The sequence below is a fragment of the Hoplias malabaricus genome, chromosome 6 (assembly GCF_029633855.1).
Source record: "Hoplias malabaricus isolate fHopMal1 chromosome 6, fHopMal1.hap1, whole genome shotgun sequence".
Classification (NCBI taxonomy): domain Eukaryota; kingdom Metazoa; phylum Chordata; class Actinopteri; order Characiformes; family Erythrinidae; genus Hoplias; species Hoplias malabaricus.
In genome coordinates, this window is record NC_089805.1 from 22,869,912 (window position 1) to 22,888,606 (window position 18,695).

Sequence of the window (18,695 nt, forward strand, 5' to 3'; positions counted from 1 at the left end):
CTCCCTGAAACCTTTGCTCTATAAATAAAGAGATTCTAATTCAAAAAGGATCAAAGCAACACTGACATAATAATCATAATCATACACAAGATAAGATATAAAATATCCTATGCCAATCCATTAGAGCTTCACATAGAGCCCACCACACTCTCTTCCTCTTGAACACTAAGGTTGCAGTGACCAGTTATCCTTAACAACTACGGTTACTCAATGAGTCCAGCCCATGAGTACACAAACCAGCCCCTGTATCACCAGCTCTTCACAAGGGTCATCAGGCAGGCACCTCCTCTCGTTACTGTTTAGCTGAATTAAGCCCACGACACCTCCAGATGACTCAACAGTAAAGTCTGGCATCCCAGACCCACCCCCCTCCAAGCCAGCTTTACAGTCCTACCTTACCCTTTACCATCAACAACCGTAAATCCACACTGGCTTTTCTGGTGACTAAGACTGTACCCAGCCCTACTGGCACCGTTAATGCTTGCTCAGTGCCACCAGTTCCATGTTAACTTTACTACATCACCAACAATCTCGATAGAATCTCAAAGCCGTAGTAGCAATCTTATATTATTTTTGTGTTTACATCTTTTTTAAATGATGACACTACTAATATTAATATATTTCTATAGTATTGATCCTGCATTGTTTCATTGATTTGGTTATTTTAAATTTAAATGTCCTTTATCAAAAGCATGCACTCTACAGTGCAAGTAATTGCAGTTATTTGCAGCGAAATGATTTTTTTTAAATCAATCAACAGCACAAATAAATATACAGGGTGAGTCAAAAGTCGCAAGACACCCTTAATTTCTTTGAAATGCAACATGACCACCTTCCCATTGGAAACGACTTGCCCTGATCCAATATGGCAGTTTTGAAGATGTTCCGGACATTACTTAAAAGATAGACCCCCTCACCTATTACTTTCTAAGGTATTCAGATAAAACGGTGCCCTGCGACCTTTACTCACCCTGTGAGTAAATATATATTTTATATACTTTAAAATGATTGGACCGTGGCTTTCAGCATCATTGAGAATATTATGTTCTTTTCCCCTTTGTTTAATTAAGAACAGATATACAGCATTATAGTGTAGTAGCACAATAAAGAAGCACATTTTTCCTGATGGTGTCATGTGAGCTGTTGGGCTGCTCCACTAGACACAAATGCACAGTTTATTTCTGGCCACAGATAAAGAGGCTACTAAAATTAGATGGAGCTGTCCATGACAAACGTGTAAAATAGAAGCAGTGCTGGCAGTTTGTTCATTTGAGAAGCTCAGAAGAAGACAGGCCTTTAATTGGGGTGTGCATGATTGTGTGTGTGTGTGTTTTCAGAGGCTTCACCTCAAAGGTCGCCACAAAAGGAACTTGAACAGTAAAGAGACAGTGGGGAGGGAAATACTGAGTGTGCCATCTCCAGCTGTGACAGAGGAAACAGAGAGAATGGTGAGAGAGACTGAGAGCTGGATGAAAGATGAAGAGGAGCTGGAGAACAGACAGAGTGTGGTAAAGAGCCTGGAAATGGATGGCGAAGATTCACTGACTTTGCAGGTCCTTCAGAATGAAGATGAAGCTCAAGAAAAAATGGCAGAGGTCAATAATACAAGCACCAGTAAGGCAGAAAAAGACGGGTTCAAATGTGGCTTACAAGAAGAGGAAATGAGGCCGCTGGTCCCAGAGCGAGCACTGTTCTCTGGAGTTTGCTGAATATACAATTTGTAATGTTATGGTTAAGTTTCCACCAAATCCAGTTACAATCTTAAGAAGGCTTCATCAACTTGGCCCTACCTTTACCCTTAGAGAGACCCATAGTGTCATTTACAAGGCTGTTTCATTGCTACAATGTATTAGTAACTCAACTGAAGTGTTACAGGAGTCCTAAGAGCAACAAGGCATTAAGTGAACATACTCCATGGTCAAACATCTATGCACACCTGTTTATTCCATATTTCTTCTGGAATTAAGGGTATTTTGGTCCCCTTTTTCTGCAGTGACACCTTCTCTCCTGGGATGGTTTTATAAAAGATGCTGGAGCATTTCTGTGAGGATTTGTTTGCATTCAGGCACAAACTCCTGAGTGAATTTATCATGACTTGATGCATTTCTCTTTACTTTCAAAGATTTCAAAACATTACCTTTAGTTTGTCAAGATGAGACCGAGACCTGTCTGTGAGGAGTTTGGTGAGTTCTCTCTGTATCTATGTGGGTTTCCTCTGGGTGCTTCGGTTTCTTCCCATGTTCCAACAAAAAACACACTTTGGTAGGTGTATGGGCAACTCAAAGTGAATGTGTGTTGCCCTGTGAAGGACTGGCTCCCCTCTAGTGTGTGTTTCTGCTTGTGCCCAGTGATTCTGGGCAGGCTCTGGAGCCACCGTGACCCTGTACTAAATAAGTGGTTACAGATAATGATTGAATGGTGCCCCACCTTTTGCAGCTACAACAGCTTCAAATCTGGGAAGGCTTTCCAAGACATTTAGGAGTGTGTTTATGGGAATTTTTGAACATTCTTCCAGAAGCTCACTTTTGTCATCGGACACTGATGTTGGACGAGGACTGGCTCACAGTCTCTAATTCATCTCAAAGGTATTATATCAGGATGAGGTCAGGACTATGTGCAGGCCTCCATTTCCATACCATTCTTCCATATCAGACGCACTCATTAGGCACAGCGGTGTTGCTGTATAAATTTATTGGACATTTTGAGACACCTGCATTCTTAACCCTTCATGCTAAGGTATTTAAATGGTTTGTAGCCTCTCAACAGCAGGATTCCTTTCCAACATTAACCTTTTTTGTTGTATGACACAGTAAATTGTGATTCTAATTATTTTACATCATTCTTTTTATACCTCTATCGTCACCTGGTTCAACTTCGCTGAGTTGGCCTAGGGGGCTGCAATTCTGCCGTTAATGCCATTAAACATGGGGGTTCCTCAGGGTTTGGTCCTTGGCCCTTTTATTATTTCTTAATGATTGACCTGTTATCCCTTTGTCAGATCATTTGTTGCCATGGTCTTCATTTCCACTGTTATTCTGATGATACTCTGAAGTATGTGTTCACCAAATCTGCAACTACACAGCAACCTTTCCCCTGTATCCTGTATTTGATATAATGGATTAACTATGATACTGGGCAAAAACAACAAAGCCAAATTCTCCAATTGGTAAAATTGGTAAATGGTATTAAAAGTTCCATTCCGTTCCATTGTGTGAATGTTAAACTTAGATTTACCTTTTGATACATGTCTTTTTTTAACATCTTTATAATAATGCATATTTTCACCCTGTGTCCACACTGAATGATAAATACTGGAGTTCTGCTGGTTTGTGCTTTCATATTGTAATATCTAGACTACTGTGGTTCCCTCTTCATTGGTATTCCTCACAAAACCATCCACTCTCTTCAGATTGTTCAAAATCCAGCGGCTAGATTTCTCTCTCATTCCAAAAAGAAATCGGGTGACATCACCCCAATTCCATTTCATTTACACCAGCTACTCATCTTGCTGTGCATCCAGTTTAAATTCATCTGTTCTTCACATGGTCTAGCCCCCTCTATTTACCTGAGCTGTTGCACGCTACTGCCCTATCCAAACACTTAAGCCTTCAGACACTGGACGTCTCTGCCCTGGAATATATATTGGTCAGTACTGGGGGAGAGCATTGGGTATCATATGCTTCTTAAATTATGGAATACTATTCTTTATGGAATTACTGCAGGCTCTTCTTCTCTGCTTTTATTCTCCTTCAAAGATCAGCTGAGAAATCAACCTCTTCTCTGAAATATTTCTGTTTTTCTATTCACTTTAGTTGAGTTTTCATCTCCACTTGTTATTGTTGACATCACCCTGATATTTATTTTTATATTTATGCTTCTTCTGTAAAGAGAAATGCTTTAAGAATTGTGGTCTCCATGCCCACTGCCAAGCAATGACTAGAGGTGTATAAAGCCCCAGCCATACACTGTGTGCTTTTTTTAAGCAGAGGAAATGCTTTTTTAGGATGATGGAGAACCAATAGAATGAGCTGGCAGTGGTGTGTGTGTGGGGGGGGCCTACTCAATACCTGACTTCACTAATATTGATGATGACAACTATCAAATTCTTATGAGCAATTTTCCAAAATTTAGTGTAATGCCTTCTCAGAAGAGAAGCTATTATTGCATGCAACTACTGTACTTATTTATGCAATTGATAGCACCAGTAGCTGTCTTTGGTGGTAAAGTGTGTAGGGTTGGTATAGAATAAGAACTGCAACCAGAGGTGAGAGGTTGATAAGAAATCACTATCCACTGTGCCCATCTACAGTGTTTGGATATTTTCAGCCTATTTCTGGATTTTGTAGATACTTTTAAGTTTTTGCAGGGTATGTGTAATAGCGAGGGGCTTGTTATGCAGGCACTCTCCAATTCTCTCAGATGTAGAAAACCTCAGGCCCTGTCCACACGGATACATTTATTTTTAAATACGGAGAGTGTCCTCACCGTTTTTGAAACATCTCTGTCTAGACACATTTGAAAATGGCTGTATTATCATACCAGTCCAGTAGGGGGCCATAGTACCTCTTTAAGAGGGGCATCAAAACACCACAAAGCATGAGAGAAACCAAATCACTCCATACTCCCTATGTAGTGCACTATGCAAGTCATGAAATTACTGAAACTAGGTCTTGTGTATTATAGATTTTTAATACATCATTTATATGTACTCATTTGTTGGAATCTTGTGATATTTGAAAAGTACAAATTGTAGTTTTATGACTTCTGTAATTCACTATATAGTGAGAGAGAAGCTGTTTGAATTTCAGCCAGAGATGGTCCACTGTGTGATGACAGCTTTTCCAAAAACCTGTTTTCTTTCACCCACAGGAGAATGGCGTTTTCAAAAAGAACACGAGTGTTTTCAAAAATGTACATTTTCCTGTAGATGAGAGGCGTAAACAGACATTTTTATAAATGGAACCATGTGGACAGTGCCTCAGTTGCGTGTAAGCTGAGTGAGCCTACAAAGTGATGTAAAATCAATGTTCAAGGTACATATTATAAGGTGAGATATCAATCTATAAACAGAAATTGTACTTGTAAAGATGTCTGTTAGTGTACAGTGTAATTAATGAATTTAACTTGTAATAAATATTGAAGAAAATAAGTGGCTGGGAAATGGACCCGTTTACAACTGAGGAGAAAAAAAACAAACACAATTTCAATAAAATTTGATTCAGCACCCGCTGTTTAGAATGCCATTGTTATAATGCCGTATAAAACACTGGCGACTGACCTCACACAGAACAGGGGTTACTTTGGACCCCACTTTATTATTTGGAGTCTATTACTCACTTGGTTAAGCACACCACATTACAATATACATATGTCTTTAAGCATAACTCTAATACAGTAATCTACATAATGTTGCTGTCCAAAAAAAAATTTCTCAATTTTTGTGGATGTTTAGTTTACTACATTGTTTGAACACAGCGGCTGTCCTCTACATTGTGTGAAAATTTCATAATAAATGTACCAAAAGTTATGCTTAAAAATTACTTGGAATAAAATATTTTTACATTTACTTCGATTGACCCTTAAGTCTTTTTTTTTCCTTTGAAGTAGCTATTTTCGAGATACATGATTTTATTGGACAGCGATGATATGTAACAGCATAAAAATTAAAATATTTAACAAAATTAATTGTGCAAATTGATAAATATGAGTAAATAAATAGAGAAGAGTTTATTTATTAATATTATTTTTCAACTAGAGGCACACATTGCAACAAACACGCTTTTGCTCCATCTCTTTAAAAAAAAAACTGACCATGATCATGTTTCTGCTGCAGTTAGCATCATGGTTAAGGCCAGTTGATGTTGGATTCTCGACACTTCCCATAATTCCTTTGCAATAAACATTAAACCTCTTATAAAAAGGTGCCATTTTCAGTTTGTTTTTCCAGAAAGGTGGGCATATTGTTCTACACATTTTATGGAAACTGATACAAGCTACTCTTATATAAAGTCAAGTTCAACTTTAAATATTGAACAAACTTTGTGCTGTACAGTTATCAAAGCAACCATTTTCTTTTCAGCAGTGCTAACTGAACTGGTGAATATAATAAAACCTAAAGCTAAAGTATATACAAAATGTTCTTTTAAACTTTAAAATCACTAACCCTCAGTATCTATCTGAATAAATAAGCTGCTGCTTGTAGAAAAAGATGCTTTTCACAGTTAACAAATCTCAAGTTGAATGTAATTGTGCGTTTAAAATTAAGTTACTGGTCTCCCAGTCCTTACTCTGACTGTTCAGTTACTATGTGGGCTGTAGACATCAGAGCCCAAGGCTACCACCACTTCTCAAACAGAATTTTGTTTTCAGGGAGGCCGAGTTGCTGTAAGTATGTGCACACACACTCAATCATGGGTGGGGGGCCACACAAATAACACAGGGTACGTTCAGGATCTACATGACGCCTCAGCACCTCTTCTGATATCCTTCCACCTAGGAACAAAGTTATAAAGTTATAGAGTTCATATATTCCAATAAACAGTGTATACTTGACAGAAAAATATAATAGAGTTATGGAGACGCACTAGTCGTGTAGGGCTGCAGCTCCTGCTCTATTTCAGAGTCCTGCTGGCTCACATGGAAGTTACAAGACAGTTTATCTGGAAATTCATGGCAAATTTCTATGATGCTGTCCTGGAAAATAACAAGCAAACAAACAAGATGAGCATACATTAATTTGACATGGTGTTAAATGTACATTTGACAAAGCATAAAAGTACAGAGAAAATTCAAGCTTCAAGTAAACTGACTGCTCCTATTCTTTTTTACAGTGTCCATTGACTCCTGTCCAGTTTAACAGATAACACACACTCTTTGGTCCGGAATATTTGCCCTCAGTCCTAAAGCCCTCTGTGAAGTGCACTCTTCTGACATCATCAAAGGGCTGTGTCAGAAGTTTGAAAACAGACCTGGGACACACAATCCCTCCCTCAATCCCGCTAACATAATTCAGTATATATATATATATATATATATATATATATATATATATATACACACACACACACACACACACAGATGCTGTGTTTTCCTTTGGTACTATCTGCTCAAGTTGCTCAGTCTGCCTCTGTGTTTAGGTTTTCCACCATGTTGCAGATAGCTGCAGAATCATGTGACTACAGTGCAGTAGTGTGATAGTAAAGGGACAGCACATGAACACACAATGGGACCATAACAGGAAAAAAGAAAAAAAAATGTATATAATTGATATAGACAAGGCTATGTCTATTAAATCTTCTGAATGTCAATTTACATTAATTGCCCAGCCCTACTTTGTGTTACCATTTTAAAGATGATAGGTTTTGGTCCTGAAAACTTAAAAAAACAACTAGTTGTATATGTTAGTTAATTAAATATGATCAATAATATATAATTATTAATTTCACTAAGTGCATTTACATGCATTTAATTATCTGTTCTTAGTCTGGTTTCTGCATTTATCTCATTATTCAAGCAAACATGTAAACAGCAAACTCTGGTTCCACAGACCGGTGTCTAGAAATCAGATTAAGAAATCAGTTTAAGAGAGCAAGAATTTTAGCTCAGTAATCTCAGTGTGTGTGTGTGTTCACATGCCATGATATCTTTTTGATTCCTCTGTCTGCGCAGGCACACAAACGTAACCAGACTGAGTGTAGAGCTGGGTGCAATGCGTATATTGAAGTTCTCTTATCACATCATTCCATATCTGAAAATTCATTAAGTACCACTGGCTCTCACAAGTCCTTACTGTGAACACACTTCTAGCAGCTTGGTCTCTGATGGACACACGCTACATCCAAGAACAGACACTCGTTTAAAAAAAGCTCACCTCCGTCCCAACAGCAATGTGGAGAAAGCTGTGAGAAGGACAGGACTTTGTAATAATTGGAAGTCATAAAATCCATATTTGCCAGTAAATTTCATCCAAAAAACTATAGCAGGAACTTTATTTGATGACTTTCTGTGATATTCTTTCATTTTGAAAAGCAGATATCTGATTATTGCTGGATTCATGTTTTCCCATCATTTGATTTCTCCAGTGCATGTAAACTCGTTGATCAGATTTGTCATATAATGTGATTTTGTGCACTTATCAGATTATTAAGTGCATGCAAATCCACGTATTATCACTATCAATAAAATGTATAAACCTGAAAATGCACAATTGTTCTGTATTTCAGAACAAGGACATAACTACTTGGTGTCATTATTATTTCACAAGTTTTTTTTTTGGCCAAGTTCTACACAATTTTAGTCATAAGTGAAAAACAGCAGTTCATATTTTAGAGACACTCACTTTGAAAAGCAGTTCCCTTGTGTTTTTGGCGCTGTAACAGAGGTGTGTATGTCCTGGAGTGTATCCATGTGGCTGTTTGAGCAGGTCAGCTGCGTGCATGAGGATGGAGTACAGGGGGTTAATGCCCACTCCACCAGCCACCAGCAGTAGGTCCATCACAGGATCCGACGGGCTGGGGTCAAAACAGAACTCACCGCCCACTCTCACTGCCACACGAGAATCCACTTTGCACTAGATAGATAGATAGATAGATAGACAGATAGGGGTCATTCCTCTTTTAATTGCAAATATATTGTTATAAGAAAATAAACAATGTGTGTTCTCAAGCCACTCACACTTACCTTGGTGTGTATCCAGTGAGCAGGTGGGTGTTTCGTGTATTTCACTGCAAGCTCTATAACTCCCTTTCTTTGCAGAAGGCCAGGGCTGGAGCACACAGAGAAACCACCCACCTTCTCCATACCTGAGATGAAGAAGTCCACCCTGAACACACAGGCAGCTCTCCATCAGTTCACACTCATTAAGGCCATAGATAAACATTACACTGACACTATTATGTAGTAAACAGAGATTCAGTAAAACACATTCTTGATGATGTAAAGGAGAAAAAATATTTTCTGAGGTAGATCTTCAGGGAGCCATTCAAGAAGTGGTGTACACACACTGCCCTTAGTGGGGTTACTTTATTTGGCTTTTTTTTCTTAAATACTGAAGGAAGCTACATGTTTCTGACCTTACTGTGAGAAAATAAGCCCTGAATTTCTGTCTAAACTAGATCACAGTTGTGGTCTCTGACCACCACCACAGAGCAGGTATGATTTGGCTAGCTGAACATTCTCAGCGCTGCAGTAGTGGTGTGTGTTAGAGGGTGTTTTGCTGGTACGAGTGGATCAGACACAGCAGTGCTGCTAGAGTTTTTACAGCCCTCAGTGTCACTCCTCAACTGAGAATAATCCACCAACCAAAAACATCCAGCCAACAGGGTCCTGTGTCCACTGATGAAGGTCTAGAGGACGACCAACACAAAACGTGCAGCAAGAGATCTTCTCTGACTTTACATCTACAATGAGGTGGGGATTTCCAACAGAGAGGACTCCAGCAGCTCTGCTGTGTCTGATCCACTTTTACCAGCGCAACATTCACTAACACACCAACACAATGTCAGTGTCACTGAAGCACTGAGAATGATCCACCATCCAAATAATACCTGCTCTCTGGTGGTCCTGGGAGGGTCCTGACCATTGTAGAATCTGGGCAAACAAAGTATGTAGAGTAACAGGTGGACTACATTTTCTAAAAGTGCAGTGGAGCTGACAGAATGGACAATAAGTGTAGAATCAAGGAGGTGGTCATAATGTGCATGGCAAATATGACCAGTGAGCAGTGAACTCCTGAAAATTGGTAAATACTCTTCCAAACAGCTTGGCTTCAAACTTCACACCAAAGCATTTACCGAACTTTACACCAAGTAACTGAAGCTAATTAATAAATCTGCATCCATCCGCCTTTCTTAGAGTACAACTTCATGCAGCTTTATGCAAATGTTTGATGGTTTATTCATACAATTTGCATAAAACAAATTGGTGGAGTATAGGCTTTACTCTTACTTTCCTTTTACCTACAATGGCCTCATAGCTCCCGTCTTAACTTAAATTCCCAAACTTCACTACACAGGTCTTGCCTTATGGGCTAGATTGTGGGCGTTATTTTTTTTTTTCCACATCATCCAGTCTGATTTGTCACACTGAGCTGTGAATCCTGTTTACAAATGCCAAGCTCCCTATATGAAATCCTGTTTTGCATAAAATCCAGGCATATTTCATATTCACCAACTCTGAGATATTACAGCTAAAATCTAGGGACATTTCATAAAAGAATATTGTAATAGGCATTCACAGTGCGGACCTCATTCTGACAAAAATATCTGACATTGCAACAACTCCCAACTCCAGCGCAGCATCATATGCCCAAAGTGGCAACAAATCACATCAAGAGCAAAGCTGGAAAGAGACGGACCTGAAAACGCAACATTTCCACTGGTTGCTCTTAGCCATTCTTAAGTTTATGTGCAACACAAATAAGTGCTAACACATATGGTACCCACCACGCACGCCCACTCTCTCACTGGCCTCTGAATTATTTATCAGCATCAGAAGAACAACAGTCATATGGTCCGGAGGAGTTTCTCCGCATGAATTTACATAAATCATCCACTGACTTTTTCACCTCTCTCCTTTTCCTCTCGCTCAGACTAGAAACAGGCAAACACTCCCTCTCCCGCTACCCTTCTCTAAGCCAGTCATGACTTGGACGGCACTTGTGTCTCTTTCCTTTCGACAGACAAATGTTCAGTTTCGTTCTACAGTGCACAGAGCTAATAAAGTGGCTAATTCCAGAAAATATATAATTAGTTATTCAATGTTTCCTGTGTTCTGTTGTGAGATTAAAGCACCAATACTCCCCCAGAGCTGTGTGCAATCAGGCCAAACCTTACTAGTCTTTTATTTCCACTTCACATTATACTTTTATTTGTTTCACACCCAAGTTCCAGGAACCCACCATAGTATCGGCACCACGCTGAGCTAGAGCTGTACTTAAACCATTTCTTCCACTGTGTTTGCCCAAAGGCTTGAATCAAAGCCAAGGAGACAAAAGCATTATGCAACTTTTAAACATTCACACTGCCCATACATGACATGGAAGCTCTTTTATCTTCCTAATGTGAATTATATACGTGCCAGTTTTTAAAAATAAGGTATATTCAACCCAATGTTCTAATACACTTTTTAAATACAATCACTGCATGCAAGGCAAAGCAAGTTACATGCACCAACTGCCCTGTCAAAAACTGACCTCTGCCTGAAAAGGAGTGCCCATGTCTGGACATTCAAACTGTTCTGGAATAGAACAGGGCACATTTCACTTGAATTAAAGGTCTGAGGACACATTTATCTCTTCTGAGAATGCTTCACAATAGATGTTTGAGCATTTCAATAAGGATCTAATGGCCTTCAGTCACAGGAACATTAATGAGCTCAGGTACTTAGGTTGGATGATTAGTTGTGGATCATAAACTCTCCTCCAGTTCATCTGAAAGATACTTGATGCAGCTCCACCACCCCAAACAATGCATTCAAAACAATGCACAGGGAGTTTACACCCCTCTAGCCAACATGTATTATTGGGATTGAAGAGCTTAGGCTCATGTGGAGTTGCTCCAGCAGCTAGAGGGTTATTGCCAACAGTCACAGCACCTGAACAAATCAACTAAACATGTTTGAGCCTTGCCAGTACTTGGAAGGGAGACATCCCCCAACAAATTCATGGTTGCTAGTGGGGCTAATAGGGAGAGATGCCCCTGTGTATTTTGTGGATCCTATGACCAAGTGCAAGACAGGGATACTCTATTTGATAATTTGGGATTTTACTTCAGATTAGAGGTACTAAAGATATCCTAATTTTCTGAGGTCCCCGGGCATTTTAGTTAAAAATGTAGGGAGGTTATGAGCGGTAGGTGGTTTTAATTTTATGACTGATTAGTGTATGTTCCCAGGGACTTTAGGCTTAAAACTAAATGAGTAAGATCTCCACATGCAGGGTCAAATTGCCCCGGACTCTTTTGATAATGTGAAAAATGGAAAAAATCATTTGGTACATCAGCAAAACTCACAATGCGTCCAATTTTGTTTGGCCTCAGTGTATCAGTATTGTTATTCTGCCTTTATTGAAGTTGGGTTACTAGATATTAATAAGCACTGCAGCTTTGAAAACCTAGCTCAACTTATATATAGGATACAGACCAAAGGGAAGGAAAACTAAGCAAGGCTTACTTTGAGTCATTATAGAGACCCCTTACATCCTCATATTTAAAAAAAAAAAAAAAAAAATCACATAGAACTGCTCTTTTAATTAAAACAAGCTGAGGATCTCAAGAATTTATTAAACAGGAAAACTCCAGACGCGAGTACAATCCTTATTTTAATTGCAACTATCTGTGAAAAAGCCTGAGGTACTAGATCTCCTGTAGGTTCTAATGCTTTTATTATTTACGTATCACTTTTAATTATGTTTAATACTGGTTTTAATAATATATATATATATATATATATATATATATATATATATATATATATATATATATATATATATATATATATATAATTAGTGCAGTGTTTGAAAAGTGCTACATAGGTGTGGGCATTTTCAATCCTGAAGGGGTAGAGACCACTAATATTTGATGATTTTCCTGCTCAAACCTATTTGATCAGTGTATTTATTATTAGCTCTGGCTTTTCTAGATTCCAAACTGCCCACACATGCCCTAAACTCTGTTCTACTTTACCCGTTTCAATTTTTCTGCAATATAGGTGTAACATTTACATGCACGACATCTATTGCCATGTTTTTACATCACCTAACAGGTGCTGCAGAATTCTTGCTTGACATGTAAATAAAGTGACATCCATCATGGTAATCTCATTGTCTCCATCCCTACAGGCTAGTTGCGTTAAGCCTTCTATCATTTGAAAACGTCTGTTACTGCAGGCTGCATGTCCATCATCCAGCTTCTGAATAGAACACATTTCGTTTTTATACTTATAGCACCCTCTCCTGATCTTCTGATGCAAGCACTTTCTTTCTGCATTATTTGCCCGCAATATAAAACAATATGTTTTCATGCTGATGTAATGTATTTTGCCATATTCTAGTTTAAGAACAGAGGAATTCTAGGAAATTGCTTAAAAAATATATATTGTATTAAAACATTTTTTAATAAAATTATTGGCTTACTATAATATCCACCGTTCTTACCACTGTCCAGCGCGAAAGCTGAAGTCAGGATGTGGCACTTCCAGCTTTAGCCTCTTTACGGTGTCAGACTCGTTTGTGATGCTACAGACTCGAGCCGAGTACAGGGCCTGTAAACACACATATATACACTTCTGAGTGAGCAAATAACATTTACGACAACAAAGACAAGCTAATGAACTGATTATCAACGTGTTCAAGTGTCATGCACACATGATCACTATACAAAACACGAGAAAGCCACAAAAGGCTCAACTGCAGTTTGGTAAACATTCCCATAATACTCACACACAATGATAAAACGGCAAAAAAAAATCTATAAAAATGAACATGTAACAAAGCCTGCCATTTAAATCCTCCACAGTCACTGGATGGTAAGAGGACAGCCAATATTCTGCAATCAATATTCTACATTTCAAGCCTCAATACTTTAGTACTGGGAAGGCACTCCTTCCTGTGGCTCAAAAATATACATCCTTTGTATTAATTATTATACTTGTGAGTAATTTAGCTTTGTGTGTAATGTCGTGTGCTTCATAAATTAGCATAAAATGTGACATTTATTACGTTTCACGCAACATTCTAATGTGACACTGTCTAATAAGGAACAGAGGGCTTTTCTCTGTGCGTAAAAATGTAGCTAGGCTTAACATGGAGAAAATATATGATATTCTGAAGAAGCAAACCATTTTATATGTCGTGTTTTGATGTTAAATGGTAAAACTTTCATATTTTATAACGAATTTGTCATAGAATGAATGTATAACCAGGAAATATTTTTGATTTAAATTTTTGTCATTTGATTTTAAATCATTTGACCAAATCAATGGAAAGAATGGCTTCAAAAGAATGAGTTGTTTATTACTGATCAGTATTCTGCACATCAGCTTCCAAAGAGACACCAGTTTTTTATAAAGCAGTTTTCCAACATTTAAATCTAAATAAAATTCAAATTAATTACCAGTTTTCTCTGAGTTCTCAACTAAGTATTAACTCAATCATTATACAGTTAAAGAGACAACCATGGAAACAAAGTCTTTTAATGTAAGGGTTTTATGGACCAGTGAAGCTGTCAAACAGGCTGTTAACACTTGTTCAGCCCACTCAAAAATCTACCCCAGTACAATTCAAATTAATTTGGCCTGCTCCAAAAGCTACACTGGTGTGATTAAAACTTGCTTAGCCTACTCCAAGAGCTACAGCACTGTGATTAAAGCTCTCTCTCTCTCTGTTATGTGAGCAACCATGAGGCAATTAAAATTTGCTTAGCCAGCTTGACAAGCTGTATTGGGGCAATTAAAAAAAAGCCCAGCTCAATTTGAGAGTTACTCCAGGGGGATTTTGCCTAAACTTCACACAAGTTCAGCTGTAACACACACCAAAAACAAATGTTTGTACCAGAAATAGAACCAGAAGAAAAAATATAACGTCACTCTCCAATTAAAAACGTGTCTCCATTTTCGTTGATTTTTAATTTACTACATTATTTGAACACAGCAGCTATCCTTCACATCATAGAATGCTCCAAAATTACTTGGAACAAAATGTTTTTGCATTTACTTCCATTGAAAAGTTAAGAAGTTTATATGTACATTGCCGTTCACGGCTAAATGTCATCCAATCATGGCAGAAGATTGCCATCTAGTGTCAAGCCTTCCCAAAACAGTTAAGGCTGTTACTGCAGCCCAGGGAAAACAAACTCCTGATTAACACCACATTCAGAAGATATGTTGGAAGAGCATGTGTCAATAAAAAGTTGGCCATACAGGTCATGGTTTTCTGCTCCAGCATATCGTGTGAACTTTCACCCAAATAAATTTGCACGACCTCTCACCTAAATACATTTTATTGCAAAAGATCTGAGCTAAGTGAAATAAGATTAAAAAAGGAATTATCATACAGGAACACAAAATAGTAGCACTCTGTAATATCCACTTATATAAGGTCTCCAATATAAAAATAGCAGGAAATCATGTGTATTGCTAAGTTTTCAACCTACCGTTTAACTGTTAAGATCTTTCGTCTGTTAATACGGATATTACAATCATTCCTGACCAAGCTGAATATAACATACACTGCAGATCTAACAACAACAACAACAAAAATCAGCATTAGATATAATTTTGGACAATGTCAGGACTCACCTCTTGCCTTACAACTGTAGCTGTCCTTTCAAGGTGGTCAGCTTGTCTGGACATTTTTCTTGAATATAAAAAGGACACAATAGAGTTCAGTAATTTCAGCAGGCGTGACCCTGAACTGGATAAGTGTTTACAGACAATGAATGAATGAATGAATGATTTCAGCTGGTTTAGCATACAGGGACATTTTATATTTGCTGTGGTCTTAACATTTACCAAACTATACAAATGATAAAGAGACTATCAGACTGAAGCTGTGACACACTATATAGGTCATTAAAGTAGTTATAGGGTTTAAATGATATACTGAAATCACTCAATGTTAACTTCAGTCTATTTTAGAGCAGTAAATTACTTACCTCACAGTTTCAGATGAGCAAACTCCTCCAGTTCTTTTCAAAGCAGAAGTGACATTCCCCACCACACTCCTCAGCGCCGTCTTTAAAACCCACGGGCCTGTCATTTCACTGGAGCTGGAGTTTGCACTCGGAGATGAGGCTCTCTGCAGTTACTGGATAACTCAGGGCCAAGGAAACTTAAATGTGGGCCAAGAGAACAGCCAGCAGCTGATATTTCCATATAGTCCACAGCCCTTATAACTTTAAAGATGATAAACAGAAATTCATTAACGAGAAGCAAACGCACAAATATCCTACACAACTGTAAAGCAAGCCCACATTTCCGAGTGTACACACATATCCTACTGGTTACAGCTCTCTATCTGTCTATCTGTAGTTATGAGTCTCCCTCAGACCGGGCTCCAATCCTCCTGCTCGTCTCCTCGGGCTCTAACTAGTGCTCAGAACGACGAAGATACAACTTACACAAAAGACCTGTTTGTATTCATAAAGTGACATTTCTTTTAAAAATAAAATAGATAAAGATTTACAGAAAACAAAAAAATACTGAAAACTTTGTATAGCATTATTCTGGCCCACTGTCGTCTAGTTGTACACAGAGGACTTGTCCTCCGATTTGAACACGGCCGTAGATCCCGACCGGTAGCCTGCACAGGAGGCGTATGCTTCTGATTTGCAGCATTAAAAATGATCCTTTACTGTTTATATGTCTAAGTGGCTGTCGCCGTGCTGTGTTTAAAATGAAACACCTGTTTTTTTTCCTGCTCCTCTTCAGTAAACGGTATTAATCCAACCGTTTAACCTCTGGTCATGTTTTCCGAGACACGTGACAGAGCTGGAAGTATTTCCGAGTTACATCTAGGTGTGGCGGAGTCTCAAATGTCTCCCTACTCCCTCTGTAGTGTACTTGGTGTGTCCTACAATAACGGCTTATACAGTGAAATAACAGCACACTACTGAACAACAACAAACAACACTCAACAAAAGGGTTATAACCCGTACTGAATTTTAACACACGACAAAAATGTATAGAGGAATATATGTAAATTCAGATGAAAAAATAGTGGCCAAAAAATAAAACACGCATAACTGCACTCTGACCGCTCAAAATGAGCAACAGTTTTTACCAGTTAATGCGGAGTATCTTCCAAAAAACCGAAGAGCTCAGAATTCACCCGAAGCTTCACGTTAAATAGCGACACCTATTGGACTCTAGTAGACATTGTGAACAGGAGTTTTTTAGAGCTGGATGAAGCTTAAATTTATTACGAGGAGACGAGAAAGAAACGGTATGTGCTGTTCAGTGTGTTTAACCACATTATTATATAATATTAGAATACTATGTTATTTTATTTTTTTAAATAAAAACATCATTTCTATTAGTCTAATGAGATATCCCAAATTTGGGATGTAATCGGAAGAGGTGTTCATCAGTGTATTGTGGAAAAGGAGTTCTAAGCCAAATACATTATTCATGACTTTCAATTAGTGTTAATAAACTTTTTTTTTTGCATTTTGTCGCTGCTCAAAATAAAACATTCTTTGTTATTTTTAGTTTACTACATCATTTGAACACAACAGCTGTCTATCACATTGTGTGTGTGAAAATTTCCTGATGAATGGACCAACAGAAATGCTCCAAAATTACTTGGATTAAAATTTTTTTACATTTACTTCCATATATATATATATATTTTTTATTTTTTTATTTTTTTTTGCTATGATTTTAAATTGACCTCCCAAATTTTTAGCGGGGTGGGCCGGGACACCAGACTTCACTGTTTAGCCTTCTGGAGGTGTCGAATTACTTAAAACCTAATAAGTCAGCGAAATATTCACGAGGGGAGGTGCCTACTTGATGACCGCTGTGAAGATCTTGTGATGCAGTTGGTGGTTTGTGTACTCATGTGATGGGCTCAATGAGTAACCGTAGATGTCAAGTGTAGCTGGTTGCTGATCAGATCATAGATGGCCACAGCAAACTTAGGATGTATCTGTAGGATTGGAACAATAGAAATTGTGTGGCTGCCGGCAGGAAGAGAGTGTGATGGGCCCTCTATGAAGCTCTAATGAATTGGCATTGGATTTTTTACGTCTTATCTTATATATGATTATAATTACTTATCTAGGTTATCTAGTGACTGTTGTGAATAGAGCAGTTGACAACAGGCGAAAGACCTTGCTTGGAGAGACTCCTGACATAGGGGAATAGACCCTTGTGGGGCTGCCATGGGCTAGCAACCCATAGCAGCAGCAGCCAAGGTGTGGTCAGCAATGTGGATGCAACCAATAAAGGCTACTATGAGACATATACATTAAATTCCCCTTGAGTCTGCGAGAGCAGGGGTGGACGATGACTCACAGGAGGATTATATGGCTACGGATAATGTAACGGAATGGAAACATAGTGGCGACTGGGGTGGTAGGAGAAGGAAAGAGGTTGCAGGTGTGTGTGAGCAGATGGGAAAAGGTGACAACAGTAAGAGGTCTGAGGATTCATCAGGGAAAGAGAAGGTGCTTGGATGAGGGAGCACAGGGGCCCCGCATTGAACAATACTTGTTACAGGGTTGTTCAAATCAGTCAGTTGAAGTCCAGCGACAGGTTACTCACCACAGTTCATGGGATATCAACACCTCTCTTACTACTGAGGGGAACGCCAGCACAAGTGTACAGGAGGGTGAATCTGATGTTAACCAAAGGAGTGGTGGAGAGCAGGAGAGGGTGAAGCAAGGGGTGAAAGAGAAAGGAATTGGGCAGAGAATAAAAGTAAAATGGCTAGCTGCAATATATAAAGTAGGGTGGAAGTGTATAAATGATGATTTGAAAGGTATATTGGCTGGTCTGGGATCAGCAGAGAGGAAATTGAATAGTTTAGGTAAAGATAATTATGAATATGGAAAGTCTAGGTTTGGTAGATTGCAGAAAAAGCAATGGAGACAAGATATAGTGAAGTCAAGACGGCTAAACTAATACAGGAGTTGAGGGCTCTTAGAAAGCAGTGGAGGTGAGTAGGGCAAGAGGAAAAGAGGGCATTAAGGTACTACAGA

The 18,695-nt window shown here is 38.6% G+C and overlaps 2 protein-coding genes across 4 annotated transcripts in view; one reads left to right on the top strand and one right to left on the bottom strand.

Moving 5' to 3' along the window:
- The window catches only part of rftn1a (raftlin, lipid raft linker 1a), a 32,247-nt gene extending 30,313 nt beyond the window's left edge, over nucleotides 1-1,934 (top strand). The window contains exon 10 of the mRNA XM_066673579.1: nucleotides 1,338-1,934. Within this exon, the coding sequence (XP_066529676.1) occupies nucleotides 1,338-1,709 (372 nt within the window). The 3' untranslated portion in view covers nucleotides 1,710-1,934. The remainder of the gene's footprint in view (nucleotides 1-1,337) is intronic.
- Nucleotides 1,935-3,637: 1,703 nt separating this feature from the next.
- On the bottom strand, nucleotides 3,638-16,791 carry oxnad1 (oxidoreductase NAD-binding domain containing 1). 3 transcript variants are annotated; one of them, XM_066674534.1, is made up of 8 exons: nucleotides 16,775-16,791; nucleotides 15,648-15,887; nucleotides 15,292-15,349; nucleotides 13,151-13,257; nucleotides 8,680-8,821; nucleotides 8,339-8,569; nucleotides 6,585-6,693; nucleotides 3,638-6,492 (listed from the first exon to the last, which is right to left on the bottom strand). In XM_066674534.1, the coding sequence occupies exons 2-8, from the start codon at nucleotides 15,749-15,751 to the stop codon at nucleotides 6,335-6,337; spliced, it is 909 nt and encodes a 302-aa protein (XP_066530631.1). In that variant the 5' UTR covers nucleotides 15,752-15,887; nucleotides 16,775-16,791; the 3' UTR covers nucleotides 3,638-6,334. The 3 variants fall into 3 exon arrangements, with proteins under 3 accessions (XP_066530631.1, XP_066530629.1, XP_066530630.1); XM_066674532.1 differs by lacking the exon at nucleotides 16,775-16,791 and adding an exon at nucleotides 16,397-16,554; XM_066674533.1 differs by lacking the exon at nucleotides 16,775-16,791 and adding an exon at nucleotides 15,984-16,239.
- Nucleotides 16,792-18,695: the final 1,904 nt, after the last annotated feature.

What these genes read in the sequence shown, in the direction of transcription:
- oxnad1 (XM_066674534.1), bottom strand. Translation starts at nt 15,751, where the DNA reads ATGACAGGCCCGTGGGTTTTAAAGACGGCGCTGAGGAGTGTGGTGGGG. An exon ending in CTACAGTTGTAAGGCAAGAG is followed by an intron (nt 13,258 to 15,291) that starts GTGAGTCCTGAC and finishes GTGTGTTTACAG; the next exon opens with GCCCTGTACTCGGCTCGAGT. An exon ending in GCTGCAGCCCTACACGACTA is followed by an intron (nt 6,493 to 6,584) that starts GTGCGTCTCCAT and finishes CTTTGTTCCTAG; the next exon opens with GTGGAAGGATATCAGAAGAG.